The 20,473-nt window shown below is 40.4% G+C and overlaps 1 protein-coding gene across 1 annotated transcript in view; it reads left to right on the forward strand.

Moving 5' to 3' along the window:
- The window catches only part of tox3 (TOX high mobility group box family member 3), a 43,749-nt gene that overhangs the window by 10,488 nt on the left and 12,788 nt on the right, over nt 1–20,473 (forward strand). Inside the window, exon 2 of the mRNA XM_067594980.1 lies at nt 12,926–12,991. Within this exon, the coding sequence (XP_067451081.1) occupies nt 12,926–12,991 (66 nt within the window). The remainder of the gene's footprint in view (nt 1–12,925; nt 12,992–20,473) is intronic.

The following is a 20,473-nucleotide window of genomic DNA, read 5'->3' on the forward strand; positions in this document are numbered from 1 at the left end:
GAGCCTCATTCACAGCATGTCCTTGTTTATTGTGATGTGTGTGTTTCTGCTGGCTTGTGAACTCTCGCATGTGGTCATAGTGTGGGATGGCAGAAGTAGAAACAAGATCAAGGTCTGCAGGCTTCAGCATTGGCAGGGTTTCCCTCACTGGATTGCCACTGACAATTCTTTCAAATGACATTCCTTCCAAGGAAACTGATCTAGTTCCTCGTCTTTGGAGGTTCTGACTCCCGGTGTAACTTTTCAAATACCTGCACAGCCTAGGAAAAGGGATCTCTCTCTCTTTTTTAATAGGCTTCAGTACATTTGTGTCTTACCCGCTGATAAACAAGAAGAGAAGCTGAATGATTACACTGTTTCAAAGGCATTACAGGCAGCTGATTAAAGTGTTAGGCCGGAGTTATCCAAGGTTAACCGTCCATAATGAAACACTTTGAAAATAATGATACGCTGCATGGTTTTATGAAGGCTTGTGGCTGCTCAGCTCAGCAGTGGTGACCTTCAGCAGTTCCACGAGCTAATCGGAGCGATCCCGCGGCACCCCTGTAGATCCGAGACTCCATTAGCTTCTGATATGCATCTAGGAGAGCAGACCTCGTACAAGGTCTTTCTCTGATGCTGTTGTTGTGGCATTAAGGTCGCTGACCATCTTCTATTCCAACTCTCATCATGAGGCATGTCCGCCACCACATGTGGCACCACAGGCCAAAATGAAGTTGTTAGAAAAGAGCGTTTTTTACATTATGATCAATCAGCTGCTTGTCCAGAGAAACTTATAATGAGTTAAAACTAAAAGAAACTTCAGTTCTGAGATCAACAACATAACACAGTAACAGCTATGGTGCATTTGAAACCAGGTTGCGTAACAAAAATAATCATTTGAACAAGGTTACATCACTTGAGAGTTTTTGTGTTATTGCAGGGCATGTGGCCTGTTATCAAAAACAGCTGCGTATTGTAAACCTGGGTAGTCTGGATTACACTCTTGCCAGTTATTAAGCTTCATATTGAAAACTGGCTGCTATCCATGCCATACGATTACTAAGTAATACCTATTTAGAAACAGAAACAACAGTATTAGCTTTGGCTAACAAATGTAATATCTTTGGGGTGTTATAGTACATATTAAACACTGCCTGAAATATATGTTAATCTTTATGAAAAGTGTTTGCCTCTTATTACTAAAGAACAAAAAAGGAGGTTTTGAGATAATGAGACTGTAACACATCTTTTTAGTTTTATTCTTATGAATAAAACAGACATCATATTTCCTCTTACTGGGTTTGTTGATATACTCTCACAGATATACTTCCACAGGTCTGACAGGCATATTGCTAAATGACAAATATGTAAACTTTGGCTCATGGAATTATGTTGGTTTGGTGTTATCAATAATTACTCATTCAACAGTCAGTAAATTGTGTTAAAATACAATCAGTTGTGAAATAGCATTCTTTAGTATTCTAAGTATTTTGCTGAATTGTGTTATTTTCTGCTGTATGGGGGATATGGGGGATGCATGGAACTATATAAATAGATGTATTATCCTGTTGGCATGCTGAACATATTGAGAGAAAATCCTATCAGCTTTAGTTGATTGAGCAGTGAAGTGTCAACAAATTTAGCTGAACATGTTATAAATATGCACCCAGCTTACAGTAAGATTCCCAGTCCGAGCATAGCCACTGGTTTCTGTTTGATTGTTTTGTGGTGGAGAGATGACAAGTAAAGAGACAGCTCTATGTTCGGCTTCAGTATTAGTGTGTATTGATATTTTCAGAAGAATACATGCCTTACAGGAACTAATTAACAAATAAGAATAATTGCCCGGTTCTTTCATTCATCACCACAGTCTCTCATAACAGGCAAGCTTCAAGCAGAAACAACAAAGTAGTACATAAATCAAAGTAGTTTCCTTTGCCAAGCCAGAACCCCCTGGGAGGTACCTTGGTGCTTAATTAAAATCCAGAAGGATCATGTTTTAAGTGTAGGTGAGCGAGCACTGAATAACAATGACAAATCATGCCCCAGAGCATTAGTGGTGTGTTTTGGAAAAGAATAACAGCATATCTTCTTTTTTCTGCGCAATATAAATGAGATTTAATGTGGAAAAAAAAGCTGTTTTCAGAGCATTGTGGCACATGGGCTGTGGTAAATATAGCCTTTCCTGGCTGCAGAACCTGCCAAAACCAGGACTGACATATTAATCTCATAATTACCCATACAGGATTATAATGAAACAGCTCATTATTAGACATTATTTGATGGCTTACCCTTTTCAGTGCACTGTTTATCATCCCCTGTTAAGCCCTGCAATCCCTCACATGTGCCAGCCACAGAATATATCCATACTTTTGAAATATTGTCACAGGTCATCACTTACCAAAATACTGTAGATTTGATGTGACATGTGACATGAAAGCTATACCTCAGGAGAAATGTTCCCTCAGCAATTTAAAATAACAAGACCCCATATGGCGAATGCAAAATAAATTAGCTTTTAAGATAATAGGTTGCTGTGGTTGGCAAAATAACTCTAAAGATAATAACCAAAGATAGAATCCGTAGATTAAAAAGATGCCAAATGATTAAGTTCATAAAATATTTTTGCAAAATGCCAATGTAGCATTATTAAGACTTCATATCTTTTAGAATAAAAGAGGTAGTGGCACACAGACATTCGCATGAACTTTCTCTATATTCTATGTATTGTGGGATGTCAGAGGCCATGGTAGCAGTCCTTAGGGCTATTGTTGTCCCTGATCTTTGAGTTGCTAGATCTGACAACTCTGAAGTGACCAGGCCAACCATCACTGACTGGTCTCTGGGCCACAGCCAGGGATACTGTGCTAAATCATCCGATGAAAAACAACGTGGAATCACATTTTTCAGGGACGGCAATCGAAATATAAACTGTCCTACATACTGCTGTTTCTGCAAGCGTCAAAATTCTGGTGTGCACTGGCTTTTAGGAGAAGCTAAAAAAAGAAAAGTACATTAAAAAGGGAATGTGTGTAGTTATCAGCAGAAAAAAACCTCTCCCAAGTCAAATCCCCTCAATTACAGAGCTCTGGAGAGCTATCCCCAAGCAACCCTTCCATTGGCTAATCAGTCACAGCAAATTGCAGTGGTGAATATTTCAGACTCGACAGATTTGAATAAAGACATCATGATTATTTCACTGTTGTACTATACCCTCGAATAATTTTTAGAGGCCTTCAACTGGAGCCAGCATAAACTGCATAACTCCTGATTTAAGACGGGGAAAAAGTCGAGGGGAAAAAAGCAAACACAGGGGCTGTCAGTCAATGTGGCAAGCTAATTGGGTCGATCTCTTTAGCGAAGATGAATGAAGAGATTAACTCTCCCTATGTGTCCAGTGAATCTCCCCCTCTGGCTCCAGGTAAATTAGCTGATGACAAGTTGACAGTGGGAATTCTGTTTTTCACTCCAACTTAAAGCTGCAGTCAGTATTACCAGCACGGCGCCCCCTGTTGAAATAACTGATTTTCTCATGACAGGCTTTGTTTATCTATTGATTAATTGGATTAGTGACATTTGGGTTTCAGAGTTTATTGACTGAATGCACCTGACTGACATGGGAAAACCTCTTACATGTATTTTAGTCTGTTAAAGGTTACTGTAAAATTAAAACTGTACATCTACATTTACTGCTGTAAATAAACACACATCCCTTAAATCTATTGTCATATAGTATCTACTCAGTTCTTCGCTATGGCTTCTTTTAAATGGTTGATGAGCAGTTCAATCCTCCCCTCTCTGCATATGTACAACAGGGTGCCAGGAGATCTGGGCTATGATACCACATGTTCTGATGCTCTCTGCAGACTGTATATATATATATATATATATATATATATATATATATATATATATATTATACTCACAGAGAATTGAAGAAGCGGGTCAAACATGAGCCTAATGAAGACAAATGAAGAGTGATGGGAGAACATGTGCACAGGAAGGTGTGAGTGCACAGCAGACTGTGCCTTGCTCTCATTTATTTTAGCAAAGAAACTCACAGCATGGTCCTAAAATAGAGGTCAAGGCTCAAATACAGAAAATGTCAGTGACCCCCTTTTTTAGCTGCCTGTACTGGAGTAATGGGAAAAAAGTGCTCTGAAGGGAACTGTGGTCAGAGGAGGAAATCAATACAGCTGTAAAGGGGGCTTGTACAAATACAATGTATCCGATTGTTTTCAATTGTAAAGAGACAGATTCAGGGTTATTTGCTAGTACACTCAAGAACATGTCCACTGTAGCTACATCTACATGACTAATGGTTCTGCAAATTATTTTGATTTATAATCATAAGTTTATTTTTTTTGAAATTTCAGTGTGTATATTCTATGCATGGCAGTGTAAGTTTTGTGTGACAAGCTGAAATTACTTGAATGGATTTTCACTACTTTGTGTGATATGATCAATAGGGAAATTGAGTCTTGGAAAAATGGTCACATTTGATTGGCCATGCACTGACAAGTATCATCAACAAAAGAGAAGAATTTTTGCATAGAGCTGAGTACTTTGCTAACATACCTTGTTCTCTTAAAAAAGCACTGCTTCAACACACAGCAGACCTCCAGGTTTCTGTGTGCCTTTCATCTCCAACCTGTCGTTTTACACAGAGGAGAGGAATCATTTTTTTGCGTTATGACTAAAAGATGTGTAGAGTGTCTTTGTTCTGAATCTCTTTAAATGTCAGTGCAATGATATGGAATCAAAGTTGAAGCTTAGTGTTTGTAATTATTCAAAGCTGGTATCTTAATCTTGCACTGCTTTTGAAGTAGGAAATGTTAAAGTGACATTTTGAGTTTAAATACTGTTAAAAACATTAGCGAGGCACTTAGTCTGATGATTCCTGTCACAAGAAAAACAATGTCTGCGACTCAACAGCCGTCAGGTTTGCTAATGATGTCCTGGTGTGCTGTCAATCTACCAGATGAACGGACAATAGTATGCCAAGGAGAAGAATGCTTGAAATAGCTAATTGCTTCTTAGAGTCTGCTCAACCATTCTGTAACTACTATGTGTTCACAGATGTCTTTTCCAGCTGCTATTTCATTATAGAACTCAAAGACATTACAGAAGCAATGCACTGCTTTCTTTATGAGCCTCTGTTGTTGCACATCAAGTCATAATGATACATTGTTGCAACCACAGTGGGAGGAAAAAAAGGCACGTACAGAAACAGCTCAAAGTAACATCCATATCTGTGCATTTTCATTATTTCACCTAATTTGCCCCAGTCATTCCACTAATCTCCGCCAACTTGTTGATTGTCAGTTTGGAGACACATTTCTGGAGAGGAGCTGGAGAGTATTTGCAGCCGGACCTCTGTCAGTAGCGCCAAGCAACACAGCCACAAATTGGAATGTGGTACAGCTCTGGGAAAGCAGCCAAGATTTAAATTAGACAATAACCTCTGCTCTCTCTATATTGCCTCTCTTTTCCAGCTGCAGGCCTAGCCATTTGTTTAATACAGTCAGCCCTGTAGTATATAATAGACTGATATATGAGTCACCGCTCAGCAGTTTGTGTTTTTCAGATTTATAGAGATTGAACAACTGGTCGGTTTGTGCTCATTGTGGGTTTATGGTAAGAATAACAGAAAAGACACAGGTTGCACACCAACTTGGAAAGTACTGTCACAGCACATACTGAAAGGAAGAGGCAAAGAGACTTTGACGAAACATCCAACTGACTGCATACATAACTACATATGAGAATTTGGCTGTATACTTTTTAAAAAGTATTTTTGTAAAGATAGAAGTAGTTTTGATCATTTCTTGTGTTTTTTCAAATATCTCAGCCCCTAGAAAGAGTATTTTTCATGTTGTAGACTGTTTATTTCTGGAAGTTAATGATAATTTGTTTCAGATACCATTGAACCAAGCTAGCCACTGGGCAACGTTGTTCAAAAGAATGCTTTACTTTGTATTAAGGCTCGTAATGGGCTGAATACCTCAATGTATCTTCTCTTAATGTTGTTGCTTTGAAAACACTGGGCTTTTGTACCTGTACTGTAAATGGGCAACATGCATTGTTTTTACTCATAAAATCCAATATTTACTTCCTGTGCCATTACTTGATAGGAACTAGTGGGTCCATCACTAAAAGCTCTTGACTGTGCACTTTCCCAAAGCCGGTTATAATGAGTGTATTAGCCAGTAACAGCACACTGGGAATAGAAAAATGCATCTGTGCTGCAAGAGCAATAAGAGAGGACTTCACTCCCAGCAGCTTTCAATAGAGCTTTATATGAATCCAAGTCCCAGAGCTCATAGCCATCCATCCGACAAACCAAGAGAAGTAGCACAACCGTCACCATTAGTGCCACCAAAAACAAACCCATTTCCAGTGGCAGAAAGCTGTTTCTCTCCTGTATGACATTTAACCATGTAATTTTTAGTTATTAGCCTCCTTAACCCCACAGCACCCTTCTGCTCTGTAGTGGAAGAATGGCAAGCGCAGCAAAGCGAGCTCGGTTAAAATCCACACCTCTGATACCATCTTGAGTTGGAGTTGCTTCAAAGCTGCTGAGAGTAAACAGCCTTGAGACATGGCTTAGCAGTAAAAGCAAGACAACACCACCAAGCCAAGCCTCTCTCATGTTTCTTCCTCAAGAGCTGTGTGTCCATGCAACAGCAGCCATTGTGAGAAAGCTACACCATGTTTCTGAGGCCCTCTCCATCGCCTAAGCTCCTTTGTGGCTGTGGGCCAATGGCTTTGCACCCCACCAGATCAAAGATGGAACCCCATTTAGCTTGCGCTTTCTTTTAGGATTTGCTCTTGAGAGTACAGAGCAGACTCAACAGCTAGAAAAAAAAACGGGATGTTGGATGTTGACCTGCATAGTGTTGAGACTACTGGGCTCAGGCTATGGGTCCATTATGACAAATGCTTAGATCATCTTTGTCTTGGCAGCATTTGCAAGTCTTAGGCCTCAGAGAAAACAGTAGCTATGGTGAACCTCAGTGTATTTTAGTTTCATTGTGCAACATGGTGGCGTTGGATGTGGCTACTTTATGCTACAAAACTATGGTGTTAATGTGTTAATGAGTTGTCACTGTGTTTACTCTTAGAATCAACACTTACACATAAAACGGGATGATAGAGAAGCCAAGGATGTAGTGTTATTTTACAATGTCAGTTAGTTTTAACAATGCTTTTACATTGGGGGACCCAGTAATATATGGTTGAAGGTCTCAAAAATCATAGAATACTTTAGTTAACACAGTTTAGGCACCATAACATTACTGTTGTCAAGCAGGCGTTGAAGATAGCATTATTTTTTTTTTTTACTTGCTAGTTGTAAAAGATGAGGGGATTCCGATAATACAGTGTGTGCCAGAAGTTTACTTTTCTGTGAACCAATGTGTGAACTAATGCAGTAAACACCACTAATCTCATTCTCAAATACTTTAAAAGAAATGCAGAGATCTTACAAATACTGTTTGCCCTGGTCTGCTTGTGTACACTGCGTCTGTGCTGAATATAAATTTAGCCCCAAGGAATATGCTGAACGCACAAACTATAGCTCGCCTTTTACTGTCTTTCAACACTGCCATAATGACTGGGAAGCTTGAAAAAGCATAATACGTATTTGCTGAGCTGTGAAATCGCTTAAAGTTTTTCCTTTATTTTGATAGTTAAGCTTGTCGTTTTGGTTGGATATGCAAACTTACTTTCATGCCCCGTGACAGACTGGTAATGTTCCTCTACCATGAAGAGTCATTTGAAGAACAGAGGCTCTGTTTTTGGGTTTATTCATGACTACCTACATCTTTAATTTATGATCTAAATTTCAATAGACTCTACTGACAACATCTTCTATAAGTTTAAAGGAGTACAGGCCAGGTTTCGTTTAGTATAGACACTTGAATGTCAAAGGTAGCACTAAATAAAGGGAGTGTAGCAGGGAACATGGTCTTTTATTGCAAGTTAGATATCCCAGCAAGGATTTAAACTGCGCCTCCAGGTCCACATTTACTAAAGCAAAACAAGCTGCGATGACACTAGCTCGGGCCACAGCGGTCAGTGTGGTGTGAGAGAGGAGATAATCAGCACACAGCCTGAACAAAACTGTCATCAGCTTGATTCGGATCCCAGATAAGACCTAGATTTTTTTTCTCACGCTGGACCCACCGCTCTGCTGTGATGGTACTCACACTGAGAGGCAGAGGAAGAATGAGATGCTTACAACGAACTTCCATTCAATGCTACCTTATGTAGTTGAGGACTTGCAGTGCTAATAGTGGAAGACAGTGCTGGGCTGGGGGAGTAATGATTTTAGCTTTAAACTGAATTACCAATCGATTCGGCCTGCAGATCAGAACACAGCTTGGGAGCCGGCTGTGTGGACATGCTGTTTTGTGGAGTCGCTTTACAAATTGACTGCTGCACACATAGGAGGAAATATGTCTATATACAGTATGTCAGCTTGGCACTGCATGCATGATGGCCTGCTGGGTGTGAATAGGCCTTGTGAGCACCAGAGAGGCAGCTGCAGAGTGTTTATGCTGAATTGGGTTGTAAATGAGCATGTATTTGGTGAGGAGGACCTCGGGAATCAGAAGATAACTTTCCCGAGGCTACAACAGGGCCCAACCAAGACTGCAGGAAAGGAAATGGTACTGCTCTTTTGAGTCTCCAATCCCCCGCACTGAATGAGAGGCTCAAACTTGGCGGTATGCCGAGCTTTAGAGGAAATTGAATAAAATAATACATAGCAAATTACCGTGGGTTTCTCTGGATTGGAGATTGAGTTTTAACTGTGGTGTTTTCGCTGTCTTTTATGGAGACCACTGGAGAACATATTAGCACAAGTGTCATGTTCCACAGAACACATGCTAGGCTGTGATTACTGAGCTCAAGCTGAACTGTAAAAATCGCTTGTCAGCAGTTGATATGTTTCTGGAAAAGCCTGGGCTCTTGATTGAATTAGTTTGGTGGTTTTCAGTGGGGAGGAAGAATGTGTCCAATTTGCTTACCTGCTGACAGACAGCACTGATGTTGTGACTTTTTGATTGAACTATAAAAACCGAGGAGCAGACGGCTGAAGCTGATTTGAAAATGCAGATTTAAAGAAAGCTCACTTTTTTGTTCTTGAAGTTTTTTTAAATGGAAAACAGCTGTGCCATGCATCTTTCTCAGTCATTCTTTATTATTCAATGACCATTGACAAAGCCGTATTTGATGTTCAGATGAGAAGGTATTGGCCAGCGCGTGTTTTTCTATTTGTATGCATGCAGAGATGGCAGCTGTGCTATCAGAGGCTCTTCAGGCGTGTATTCTGTGGATCTTGGTTGTCCAGTTCATGTTTACTGATAGGATCTGTGTGGTTACTCCATCATATTGGGGGTGAGATGGGGTCATGTTGGTGCAATATTGTGTTCGCCCCAAGGTTGAAATAATTTTGTTTGCTATAATAGCTGTAAAACACCTTATTTCCCACTGGACATTCTTTCATACAAATATTCCTGCACTGGGATTTAAAAGGTGGGGAAAAAATCAACTGTCAAAATTACACTGGTGTTAGTCCGAAAAATAAAAAGTGTGCAGTATGCATGCTGATGCTTGTGATTTAAATTCTGATTGTAACTGTTTTGTTTGATAATGAATACCTCACTATGACCCAAAGAATATCCTTAAAGTATTATCTTTACTCAGACAGACGAAAAAGAATGGCAGTACTGTGCATTTACAGCAAGAGAGAGAAATTCATATTCATCCCATTCACTGCGAGGTTGCTTGGTTTTCTGTCTGCCTGCGATCATGCAGACAGTGGAGTCTTTTCACGTTAGGATCAGGGTCTATGTAAGCTCTTAATTCTCTCCTGTTAAACAGTTATTGAAGAAATGTGCTGGTGGTGCAGAAGGAGAAATAAAAACACTGAGTGCCCAGTGTTTGCTCTGCCATGTAGCCGTGCCTGACTCATATTACAGAGCACCTTTAACCGCAAATTCACTCTGTTAATAAAAGCCTCCTTCCCCACAGCTATTTTAAAGCACTTTTTTTTTCCTATGGCTTCCCTATGGTTCCCTTCTGCCAGAAGAGGCAAAGCACAAGAAGTACATGGCTGATTTTTTTTTTTGGAAATGCTTTTCTTGAATGCATGTAACATCACTGCCCGGGCTGGTACTAGACCTTCAAAGCAAGTTTATTGTGTTTCAGGAACAATTATTTCACAAAAATCAAGTGATTTCAGTCCCAAACATTTCATTTATGTACATCTCTGTTTTCAATGTGCCTTTCCGTGCACACGCACGGTTGTTTGGTCCCTTTCATGGCCGCCGCAGCTCTCTTCTAGCTCGTCACATCATTTTAATTACAGAGCCTTCATTGTCTGTGCTGACCCATTTTACTGCGGTCCCTTACCGTCAGCTGCGTGGTCCCTCCAATCACACTTAATTTCATCTGGCATTTGACTCAATCGGCACTGCCACGAACATGAACACCAAATGCCCCTTCCCCCCCTCCCACCCAAAAAAATGAATTGGGAATAACAATAACAATCTCCACTCCCTACTCTGGTTGTCCACCGAGGGCTCTGGCCTGGGCTGTGCCGAGACATTGTACTGTTTTAATGGTGAAGATTGATACCGGTGGCTGGGGACATTTCTTGGGATGTTAGTCACAGTTCTCTTTGGAATTGGAACTGCTCTTTAAGGGCCCTGGAAACACAATAAAACGTGACTCACACAGACAGAGCCCAGGGAATTTCACACCACTAATTAGCACTTGGACTTAACTTGATTGTGTTTCCTCTAATGAAGCTAATGTGATCCAGATCAATGTCTGTGCTTACAGTATGTAATTCAACCATACCTCTCAGTGTGATGTTTGTTTTAATGACACATGGCTTCCTGACGTATAAACAATTACATGCTTGTGAAATTGTCATGCACATTAACCAGTGGTGCGTAATGTGGCAAGTAATTGAGTTGAAAATGTGTGACTATTAATGCCACCAAGACATTTGCACGGAATCTGACACAAAGCTACGCCGCTTACAGAAACCTTTCTCAGTGTGCTTCCTCCCATGCAACAGGCTGAAAAGTATATTAAAAGTAGATTTAAGATTTCAGATCCGTCTGTATTCTCAGGGAACTATTTACAATGAAGTGCAATTGTATGCTCACTCTTGAAAATCGTATTCATATCCGGGGAGACACGGGGATAGAAGAAACAGAGACAGCACTGCTCTATCTCCCCCCACAATCAGAACAATGTTCCTAGTGCTTGAATAGAGAGGGATATCTCTGAGACTTCAATTTGTTATCTAAAAGAAGAAGAGGGAAGGAGTAACACTTCCAAGATAAGCCCAGCATAAGGTTAATTATCAGCCGAGTGGCTGACGTAACCAAGCCATGTCATGTCTCAAAGTTACACACAGCTGGGAAGTGAAGAAGTACTACCTATTGACAGATGTTTCTCACTTGAGGGCCATGTGGGCCTTTGTGTGTATGGGTCTTATAAGCAAACATGTAAATCCCGTTGCTCGAGTCAGATATAGTTTAGTGGGACAGCTCCAGGTAAGATGGCACTGGAGGCCTAGAGAGTGCAAACCACCTGCTTCAGCAACTGCTAGCAGAGCTTGTGGCTCCCTTTCTCATTGGTGCGTAACACTGTTAACATTGCTGCTGATTCCCCACTCTCTCTCCAGGGCATAGACTAATTAATGGATACCATTCGCAGTTGATTAGCAGCAGTTCTTTCGGTAATTACATTCGCATACTAACCACTCAGAAGAATAGGAGAAGAGAAAAAAACACAAAGGGCTAGAAAATATATTAATGCACTTCTCAGTTCGCTCTGATCTTAATTTGTTTCCACTATTGTTTGGCCTCTGCTAAGATAAGAAGCTATTTCTCTCTCTCTCTCTCCTTCCCCATGTCTATTGGAGTTCTTCATCACTCATAATGTTTTAAGAGAGTGACTTTGTAATAAACACACAAAAGAGATTACTGCAGAGCTTTGTTGAAAATAGGGAGAGTGTTCTCAGTGGAACCTCATGAAAACACAACGCGCTGTGCTTCTTTCTCCTCCAAGCCGTGTAGGCTGGGTCTGCACTCCTCACTCACAGTGAGGTGCATTGTGCTCCTGGGCCCAGCTGCTGGCCCATAATTCTTCATTCTATGTCCTATTGTTCCTACCTGTCAGCATGGTTGTGTCTCCGAAGAAAGGAAGTGGCTGCCATTTTGCCAGCAGGCTATGTGTGGGTTGGGAGAGGCGGGGGATGTTGTGAAAACATGTTATTTCTTACCAAAGTACAGGGTTTTAATAGCTTATCAACTGTCTTAAACACTAATGTGTCTTCACAGTGTGGCACTTATTTCACCACCATCATTACTCTGAGACCAACTCTGATATTAACCAATAAAGGCTATGATCGCAAATCAGATTATGGATGCATGGATACATATAAAAAAAAATATGCTGATGGAATAAATTGTTTAAACCAGCTCCCATTAACCAAAAATGTACTCCACCCATATTAAAAACACTCTCCACCTCCTTATTTCCCCTCAGTATCACCACTCTCCCATAGGTTATTTAAAGTTGATAACCTGCTACTGCATCTTGATACTTGGCTTTGTGATGCAAACATATCCTTAATTGCCATCCCATAAGAGCTGAATAGCCAGACCAGATTCTCATTACCCTGGTTTGAATTGGCCTGGGCCTCTCACATGCCTCTCGTCATGTCACAATAATGGCAAAGTGGCAGAATGCACTTGTGCAAGTAGAGAAAGGGGTTAACCCAGTGTGTAAACATTCAGTGCCAAGTGTGACAATCTGTCTGAGTGACAGGTGTCCATTATGAAAGGGAGAGCTCGAGTAACACTGGATGTTATCTTGACACTAGCAAGCTGATAGTGTTTTTTGTCTTCATTCGCAGTTCCAGAATAACAACAACTACATGAACATGGCGGAGGCCAATGGTGCCCTGCTTGCTGCTGGTGATGTGAGTATTTCTTTACTTTTTCCATATTAAAATCCCCCTTTGAACATAGAAAATTAAAGTAATGAAGAGTACTTTTCAATACACATGCAGTCAAGTACAGTGAGTAAATGTGTCTTTATTGGTATCTTACTTGTTAATACCTAAATATAGTTTTCATTTAGTTAGGCCTTTTCATAGGTGTCATTGTATAAATAATATTGCTCTTTTTTAATATTTCTCTGTGGCTCCTGATTCACTATTCAAGGAAATAGACCGATATCATAAAGCATAAGCCCAATATTTCATAAAGCCCTCCACAATATCTACAATGATGAATTTCAGTTTCTCCATCTCTGTCACAGGTAACATTACTTTTATTGCCTGAAATGTTGCCTGCTCATTTTTTGTCCTGAGACCCACATAAGACACTAAGCCTACAGAAAGATGAGTTAGGCTCATCCTATATTGTCTTATAGTAACTTCTGAAGCTGACGCTCATCTGATCTGACTGTCTTTACCAGTAACAGCACCCAGTAACATTAAGTGATATCCCAGAAAGGTGAAGATATAACCCCCTGGTTTCGTCCTCTTTTCAAAGACATAATGAAGGAGCCCAAAGAGATTCTGTAGTCCTGTCGCTCTCACAGCCACTTTATCTGCTGACACTTATAAAAAGTGAAATGTCACCGGCAATCTGAGTCTGTGGAGCTGCTGGAATAACTCTGTGTACTGTACTGTCACGTTTAAAAGGAAGAAGGGGATAGTTTTTTTTCACTGGAGGTATATAACCGCCTCTCTGAGCCATAGTAGTCCTAACAGTGTGCTAAATTTACCCGCTTTATTCCCCCTCCACCCACTCTGCTGCCCTGTCATTAGAGAAAAGTGCACCAAAAATACCCGTCATCCTCTGTGGTTCAAACGGTCCAATCTCATCCAGTTTAGCAGGGGAGATTGATCTTGCTCCAAAACCCACAGCAAAGCGTCATTACACAGCTCCAAAATACTGAGATACATATCATTGTTAACCTTATTGTTTTCATTCATGTCAGAAGGGCAGTGGGGATGCAACTGTGACATTCAAGCTCAGGCAGCTACACAGAAGTGTTTGGAGCGTGTGGCCTCATGTTCATAAAGTGGTGGCCTCACAAAGGCACAGAGAATTCTGGAAGAAGTTTAATTTTCCCCCACATTTACGCTGAGTGGGCGCATCCTCTGTATCCACGGGCTGCTGAGGCTCACTGCAGCGGGGACCACGCCGACACAAGCTGCTTGGAGAGCGTTCAGCCCCCAGCTGTGAGGGCCCACTGTGGCAGTCAGGGAAGGGGGAAGGGGTGGGCTGAGGGGGACTCCTTGATAAAAAACAGCCTAGCTCATTTGCATTTTATCAAAAGGAACAACTGTTTCCAGTGTTAGGGCACAGATGGTATTGTGCTTAGAAAGAGAGAGAGAGACAAGAAGAAGTCTTAAGCATAGATTTTTCCTTTCAAGCAATGGAGTGTCCAAAGTATTTGTTTGTAGCAACCTGAGAAAAAGTGAGATTAAAGTGACTTCTACTTTGAATTGTGAGATTTCACACTATCTCTTCTGTAATGTTACTAATCTACTTTATTTATCAGCTTTGGGCTGAGGGTACAGTGGGAAGTCTCCCATATGAGGGCTTCATGATTTTGACAGCTAAGCTTATGTCAACACATTTGATTAGCTCTTGTTTTCAGATCAAACCAGAGGGTATTGTATAAAAAGAGGCACCCTTTATGTAATTTACAAGGTAGAGCCCGGCCAATATATTGGTCAGCTGATATTATTGGCTGATATTGGCCTATCACAGATATATTGGTATCGGTGTATATGTTGTCCAATATGCGCTGATGTATTTTTTTGTTTTGCAGCATTTTATGTATATTTGATCCTTTTTGTTAATTCAAGTTTACTATATATGTATATAGTTATTTATAATTATTAAATTCTCAGTGAAGTTTACTGTTTCAGTGCACCGATGCCATTTTATACAATTAAGTTTATTGTTAAACTGTAAAATATCATGTCTTTATCACATATCTTTGTCACAAGTGTTTGATAACCACATTTGAGGGATTGTTGCAAAAAATGTGTGTTTACGGCCGATATATAGAAATTGGAAGTTTTTTACTCCCTAATATTGGTATCGGCATCAACCCCAAAAATCCAGTATTGGTTGGGGCCCCTTATGAAGATACACTCCCTCTTTTCTATGGAGTTACACCTCTTTCTCAAATTAGGTCTGGAAAAAATATCATTAGAAGATGTAAAAAAAATAAATAGTAGGGGACAAAGGCATTGTATGGCTTGGCTTTGAATTATCAATTGGATTTATACACATTTTTATTGCCTTCATAGAAAGATTCAACTAGCCTAGCTACAATGCTACAGCATGTCCTCTCTTGTACCTTGCTCCATATCCTTTCTGGATCCTGTTGCTTTAACTCTTATTTAATATACAGTATGCATATACAATAGTTATTTTTGTGCAAAAGGTCCTAAAGCTAAATGTCCATCTGTTTATATCAGGCTACTATTGGTCTGCATAACACATACTGTATAGTTAAATTGTGCATGTTTTGTGTAAGAGGCAGAATGCTTTTGCATCAGAACAGCAGACCTGCTTTGCTGTTTAAATGTCCGGTGTATCATTTACCTTATGCACTTAGAGGATGAGATAAGATGACCTTGGTGCGCCTGGTAAAGCATACATCCTAGCAGGGAAAGCTTGACTGCTTCCCTCAGGGAAAAGGATACTGTACACTGAGATTGTGTTCCACTCAGATGTATCACTTTACTCTCCCAATCAAATTAGAGACGTGTAATGAACTATAAATATGTAGAAATGGACTACAAATGATCCAAATTTGAAATAATGTTGATTAGGGGTGCCATGGTTGATGTTGTCATTTGAGTAGCTGCACTCTGCCTGTCTAGATATTTGAAACAGGATCCTCAATCCTGCCTCTATTGATTCTGAGGCCTATTATATGCAGTAATTGCATGCTGCTGCCTTTAACATGTCTTGGTTATTGCATCTGTGAATTGCATTACTACGTTTATTGAAGGACTGGGAATATTGCCTGAAAAGCTTTTTCTTGCTCTTTGTCCTGATATTGAAAGAGCACCGTGGCAGCACAGGGACATAACATCGTAAGAGAAAATTCACTGATAAACATCTTCTAGTCATCTCCCTGTGTGTGTATTGTTGTAAACATTGTTGTGGGGTTTCATTTATTATATATGGAGTTAAACAATGTGCATACTGTATATAAACAAACAGATACTATTTACCACAGAGATAAAGTTCTGTTGTCCTTTTACTATTTTCCCAGTATTTTGTCTTTACATCAGTAACAGTGCATTTTATTGTGCATTAACTGTACTTAATGTACTACTGTACACAAACAAGTCATTATTAGATATTATCCGTAATCCTACAATATACTTATTTGCAAACTAAGCTCAGTATAGGGAGTATGTGGATGTCATTAAAGCATATTTTTTTTAATATGATTGACTTATCTGATTTTATATACTTATCTGGAAGTAGATAAACCCCACACTTTAATTTTAATTTGATTTCTCAGTTTGCAGTGCAGTATAGTTGATCCAGGTTTACCACTTCCAATCAGCACTGAGGACTGCAGATTTCCCAAACACCTGCTCAGGATGCTCGTGCTGGTTACATCAGACCTCTCTGTAACAAGCCCTGCTCTGCCCTCATACCACTGAACCCAGTGGCTGCCAATGGAAACACACACACACACACACACACACACACACACACACACACACACACACACACACACTACTCTCACTCTCTCTCTGTTGTGTCTCTCTGTCCCTTGCCCACCCCTTAACATGTACATGCCTGCACATCCCAAGCCAGCATCTGGCTTGGCACTTGGCTCTGCTGAGCCTTTCAGAACAATTCAAATGGATAATCAGGCTGGTGATGCGAAGAAAGTGGATTGTGCATCTCTTAATCTCCAATCAGAGCCCCCTAAGCTGCTCCTGGTGCAGAATTAGACTGGCTTTATGTGAAATGACACCAGACAGTGTGCAACACTGTAACACTCTGTGGGTTCCAGTAGGATCTGGCACCTCTTCCCCGGGGAGACAGCCTTTCTTCGTGGACAGCTGACATCTTCCATACCCCCTACAAATGAGACACTAACGCCATGTCTCCATTATCAGTGCCCCTGGTGCAGATGTTAATTTGTATCATCATTAACAAAAAGAGGCAATGTACACAAGCCTAGTCTTTGATACTGATCTTGCACCATCTTCCCTCCCCCACTGTAATTTTTTTTTCTTTCTCTCTCCTCCACTTCTATGCTGTTGAACAGACACTAAACACAAGCATTCCTGCTCCCCATGTACATGTCTGGTGTTCACTTAAAGGTCACGGTGATGTTTGTACTGCTCTCTTACAAAAGTGGAGTTCACCTCAGCCAACCTTCTACCTTGACGTTTGTCTTGAGTCTCTTGGTTGGCTCTGTAATTCATGTCACAATGCACCAGCCTATAGGATACAATGGCCTATACAATCTCGGAACCCATCGACTATCTTCTGACCACGATTTAGCCTCTGAGGGCAACAGCCAATGTTTCAGGGCTTCTGGTGTAGCTGCTGGCTAAACCGGATATCTGGGCCAAGACTTCCTCTTCCATGCACTGATCATTGTTTACAGTCCAATTAGCATCCTGAGATGTGAGAATGGACTGTACTACAACTGTACTTTTTCACAAGTAGCCAGTTTACACTCAGTGTAACAGTTTGCATTAAACGTTAACTTGCTTGCTGACAGAGTTTGGCAAAAGTCTGATATACCAGGTATGACCAATGACATGTTCGCTGCTAGCCAAACAAAATCCCAAGCAATGGCCAGAGGATGCCATTGTCCTGGTGATCAGTCCACTTGTCCCTATAATGGAAGAGTGGGTCAAAATCCTGAATAACATGGGCATACCTGCCGCATGTGCATCGAAGAACCAAAATAAAGATGAAGACATTGCCAAGGGACTCTTGTCCATCGTTCGGCAAATGATAAGTGGAGAAAGATTTTGCAAATTGATTTTTGCAAACATCTTGTGGGGATGGCTGTGGATGAGGTCCATACTGTCGTTCAGTGGTAAGTCTCATCGTCATTATTCTCTTACGTTTATTTAGCCTCCTTTAAGAGACCCAGCTAGAAATAGCCATAATTTCAACAGCCAGGCTAGATATAGCCCTGATTTAGTCCAATTCTAGACAAACTTGTCTTCAAACTTAAATTGGTTCAATGTAGTTTTTGCCTACACAGCTTGTGAGATTCATGATATCATGTAAGCAAAGTAAACAATAAATACACAGTGTTGGTATCATTTCATTTGATTAGACATCTACTAAACTTTCACTTTCAGCCCAAATTTAGCCATGTTTTAGCCTAGCTGACAGGTCTATGTATAGACAACTATCAAATATCTTGTAAATGCAAAATTGCTTGCTGGGGAGAAGCATTCACATCAAATGTGTGCTAAAAGTTCCTGTCTAAGTTTAATAACACTGGCATTTTATTGTCCTCCATCCCCACATTTAGCCTGCTTCACATGTTGCATCACCTGATGACTCCTGGCCAGTGGTTTTCAAACTGGGGTCCAGGGACAGACAGGTCCTTGAGAGGGTTGTAGGAGGTCCCCAGCAAAAGGGGTAATAGAATATTTTAACTTTTATGCCATTTTTTGAAATTTGGAACAACAAAGAAACAAATAAAGATATTGAAGTTTTATCATTGACTTACTGTAAAGACTTCTTTTTTATCTTCACACCTAACAATAAAAATTTGATCAGAAGGGTTTCCTTAAGACAAAATCCTCTCTAATAGAGGTCCGTGGTCTATTATGCATCTATTGTGGGGGTCCTTGACATGAAACAGTTTGGGAACCCCTGGTCTAGGCAATGAAGTGGTTTATACACCTTTACTAATTCTACTCAAAACAAAGGGGTGTTATAGAATAGTCAATTAACTTTTTTGACACTGTTTGCCAATATTGACATTTATCATTGGTAGTATTTTGTTACAGTGCTCCTTTCCGTGGATGTGTGGCAGAACTACGCTCCATACTTACAGCAGCATTCCCTATATTGGCAATCACAGCGACAGCATCTCTGGCTTGTGGACATGTACTATTCTGAAACAGACAGTGAAATCAAGCAACACATCACAAATTCCCTCACTGATCCCTAATCTATCCTATGCGTTGTCATCGCTACCTCTGCTCTTGGGATGGGTGTGTCCACCACATTGTGAACTATGGCCCTCCTAAAGATCTTGAGGCATTGACTGTATGCAGGCCTATGGCAGAGCAGGGACAGATAATGCACAAACACATTCCCTTATTCTCTTCCATGGTTTACAGGTGCTGGGGATCTCTGCAAAGATGAAGCAGAATGTCACCAATACAACTGAATGCAGGAGGGTCACATTGTTGGATCTGTTTGATGCAGAGAAACTGGACCCTGGCTCCCCTGCACATTCATGTTGTGACATATGTGCACAATGTTGCAACTGTAACCCTTGCTGTGATGGCAATGCAAGTGAAATTGACAACATGCCTATTGTCATCAGACAAAGGGAGTTCAGTAATGAGCAGAGGAGAGCCATCCACATTCTGTTGGAGAACAAGAGAGAACTGCTAACACATGACGAAGTCTATGGAAAACTGAGTATTTACTGCACCTCCACTGAAAATAGGAACATCACAACAGAAATAATCCTAGAAGTGACAGGAGCAAGTCACATTCTATTCACAGTGGAGGATATTCTCTGTAACGTACAAGTAGAGAGTCATGAAGAAGCACATGTTATTTTTGATGTTTTATCTGAGGTGTTTCAGAGCAGTGAATCTGACCGGGAGGAGGATGATGAAGCATTTTTCCAACTCAAGGCATTTGGAGACCTTGCCCTCTGACTCAGCAAACAAACAAACACAAGGTTCAATGTAAAGAGACAAGTGGAATGACACAGTGTCCTAAACCAGTGCAGTATCACTTACTTGACCACAGAGATGAGCATCTCAGGAAGATTGGCACTTTAATTATTTGCTTTTTAACAAATATAACACATTGAAGGACAAAAAAATCAGAAAACTTGCCTAATGTAACCCTGTAGGCCTAGTGCAGTATATTTGATGTGAGGTAGCTTTGTTTCAATGTGCAATATAATGACAGAGTGCATGTTTATTAGTGCAAGTTATTTGGATTGACTAAAGCGTTATTTAGGCTACTTCTTAATTTAAACATCTTAAAAGTTGCTGCAGCATTAATGTGAAATAGTTTAATGTGCAATATATGTCTGAACTGCAGTCAAACTTTTTTTTTGTTAATTTTGAATGTAAAAACTTTTCACTTTCAATAAATGACACCTTTGTTGTAAATCAGATGGTACTTCCTCTTGTTTCTGTTAATCCAGTTCACAAAATCATCCAATTTGATCCTGT

The sequence above is a fragment of the Thunnus thynnus genome, chromosome 1 (genome assembly GCF_963924715.1).
Source record: "Thunnus thynnus chromosome 1, fThuThy2.1, whole genome shotgun sequence".
In the NCBI taxonomy this organism is placed as follows: domain Eukaryota; kingdom Metazoa; phylum Chordata; class Actinopteri; order Scombriformes; family Scombridae; genus Thunnus; species Thunnus thynnus.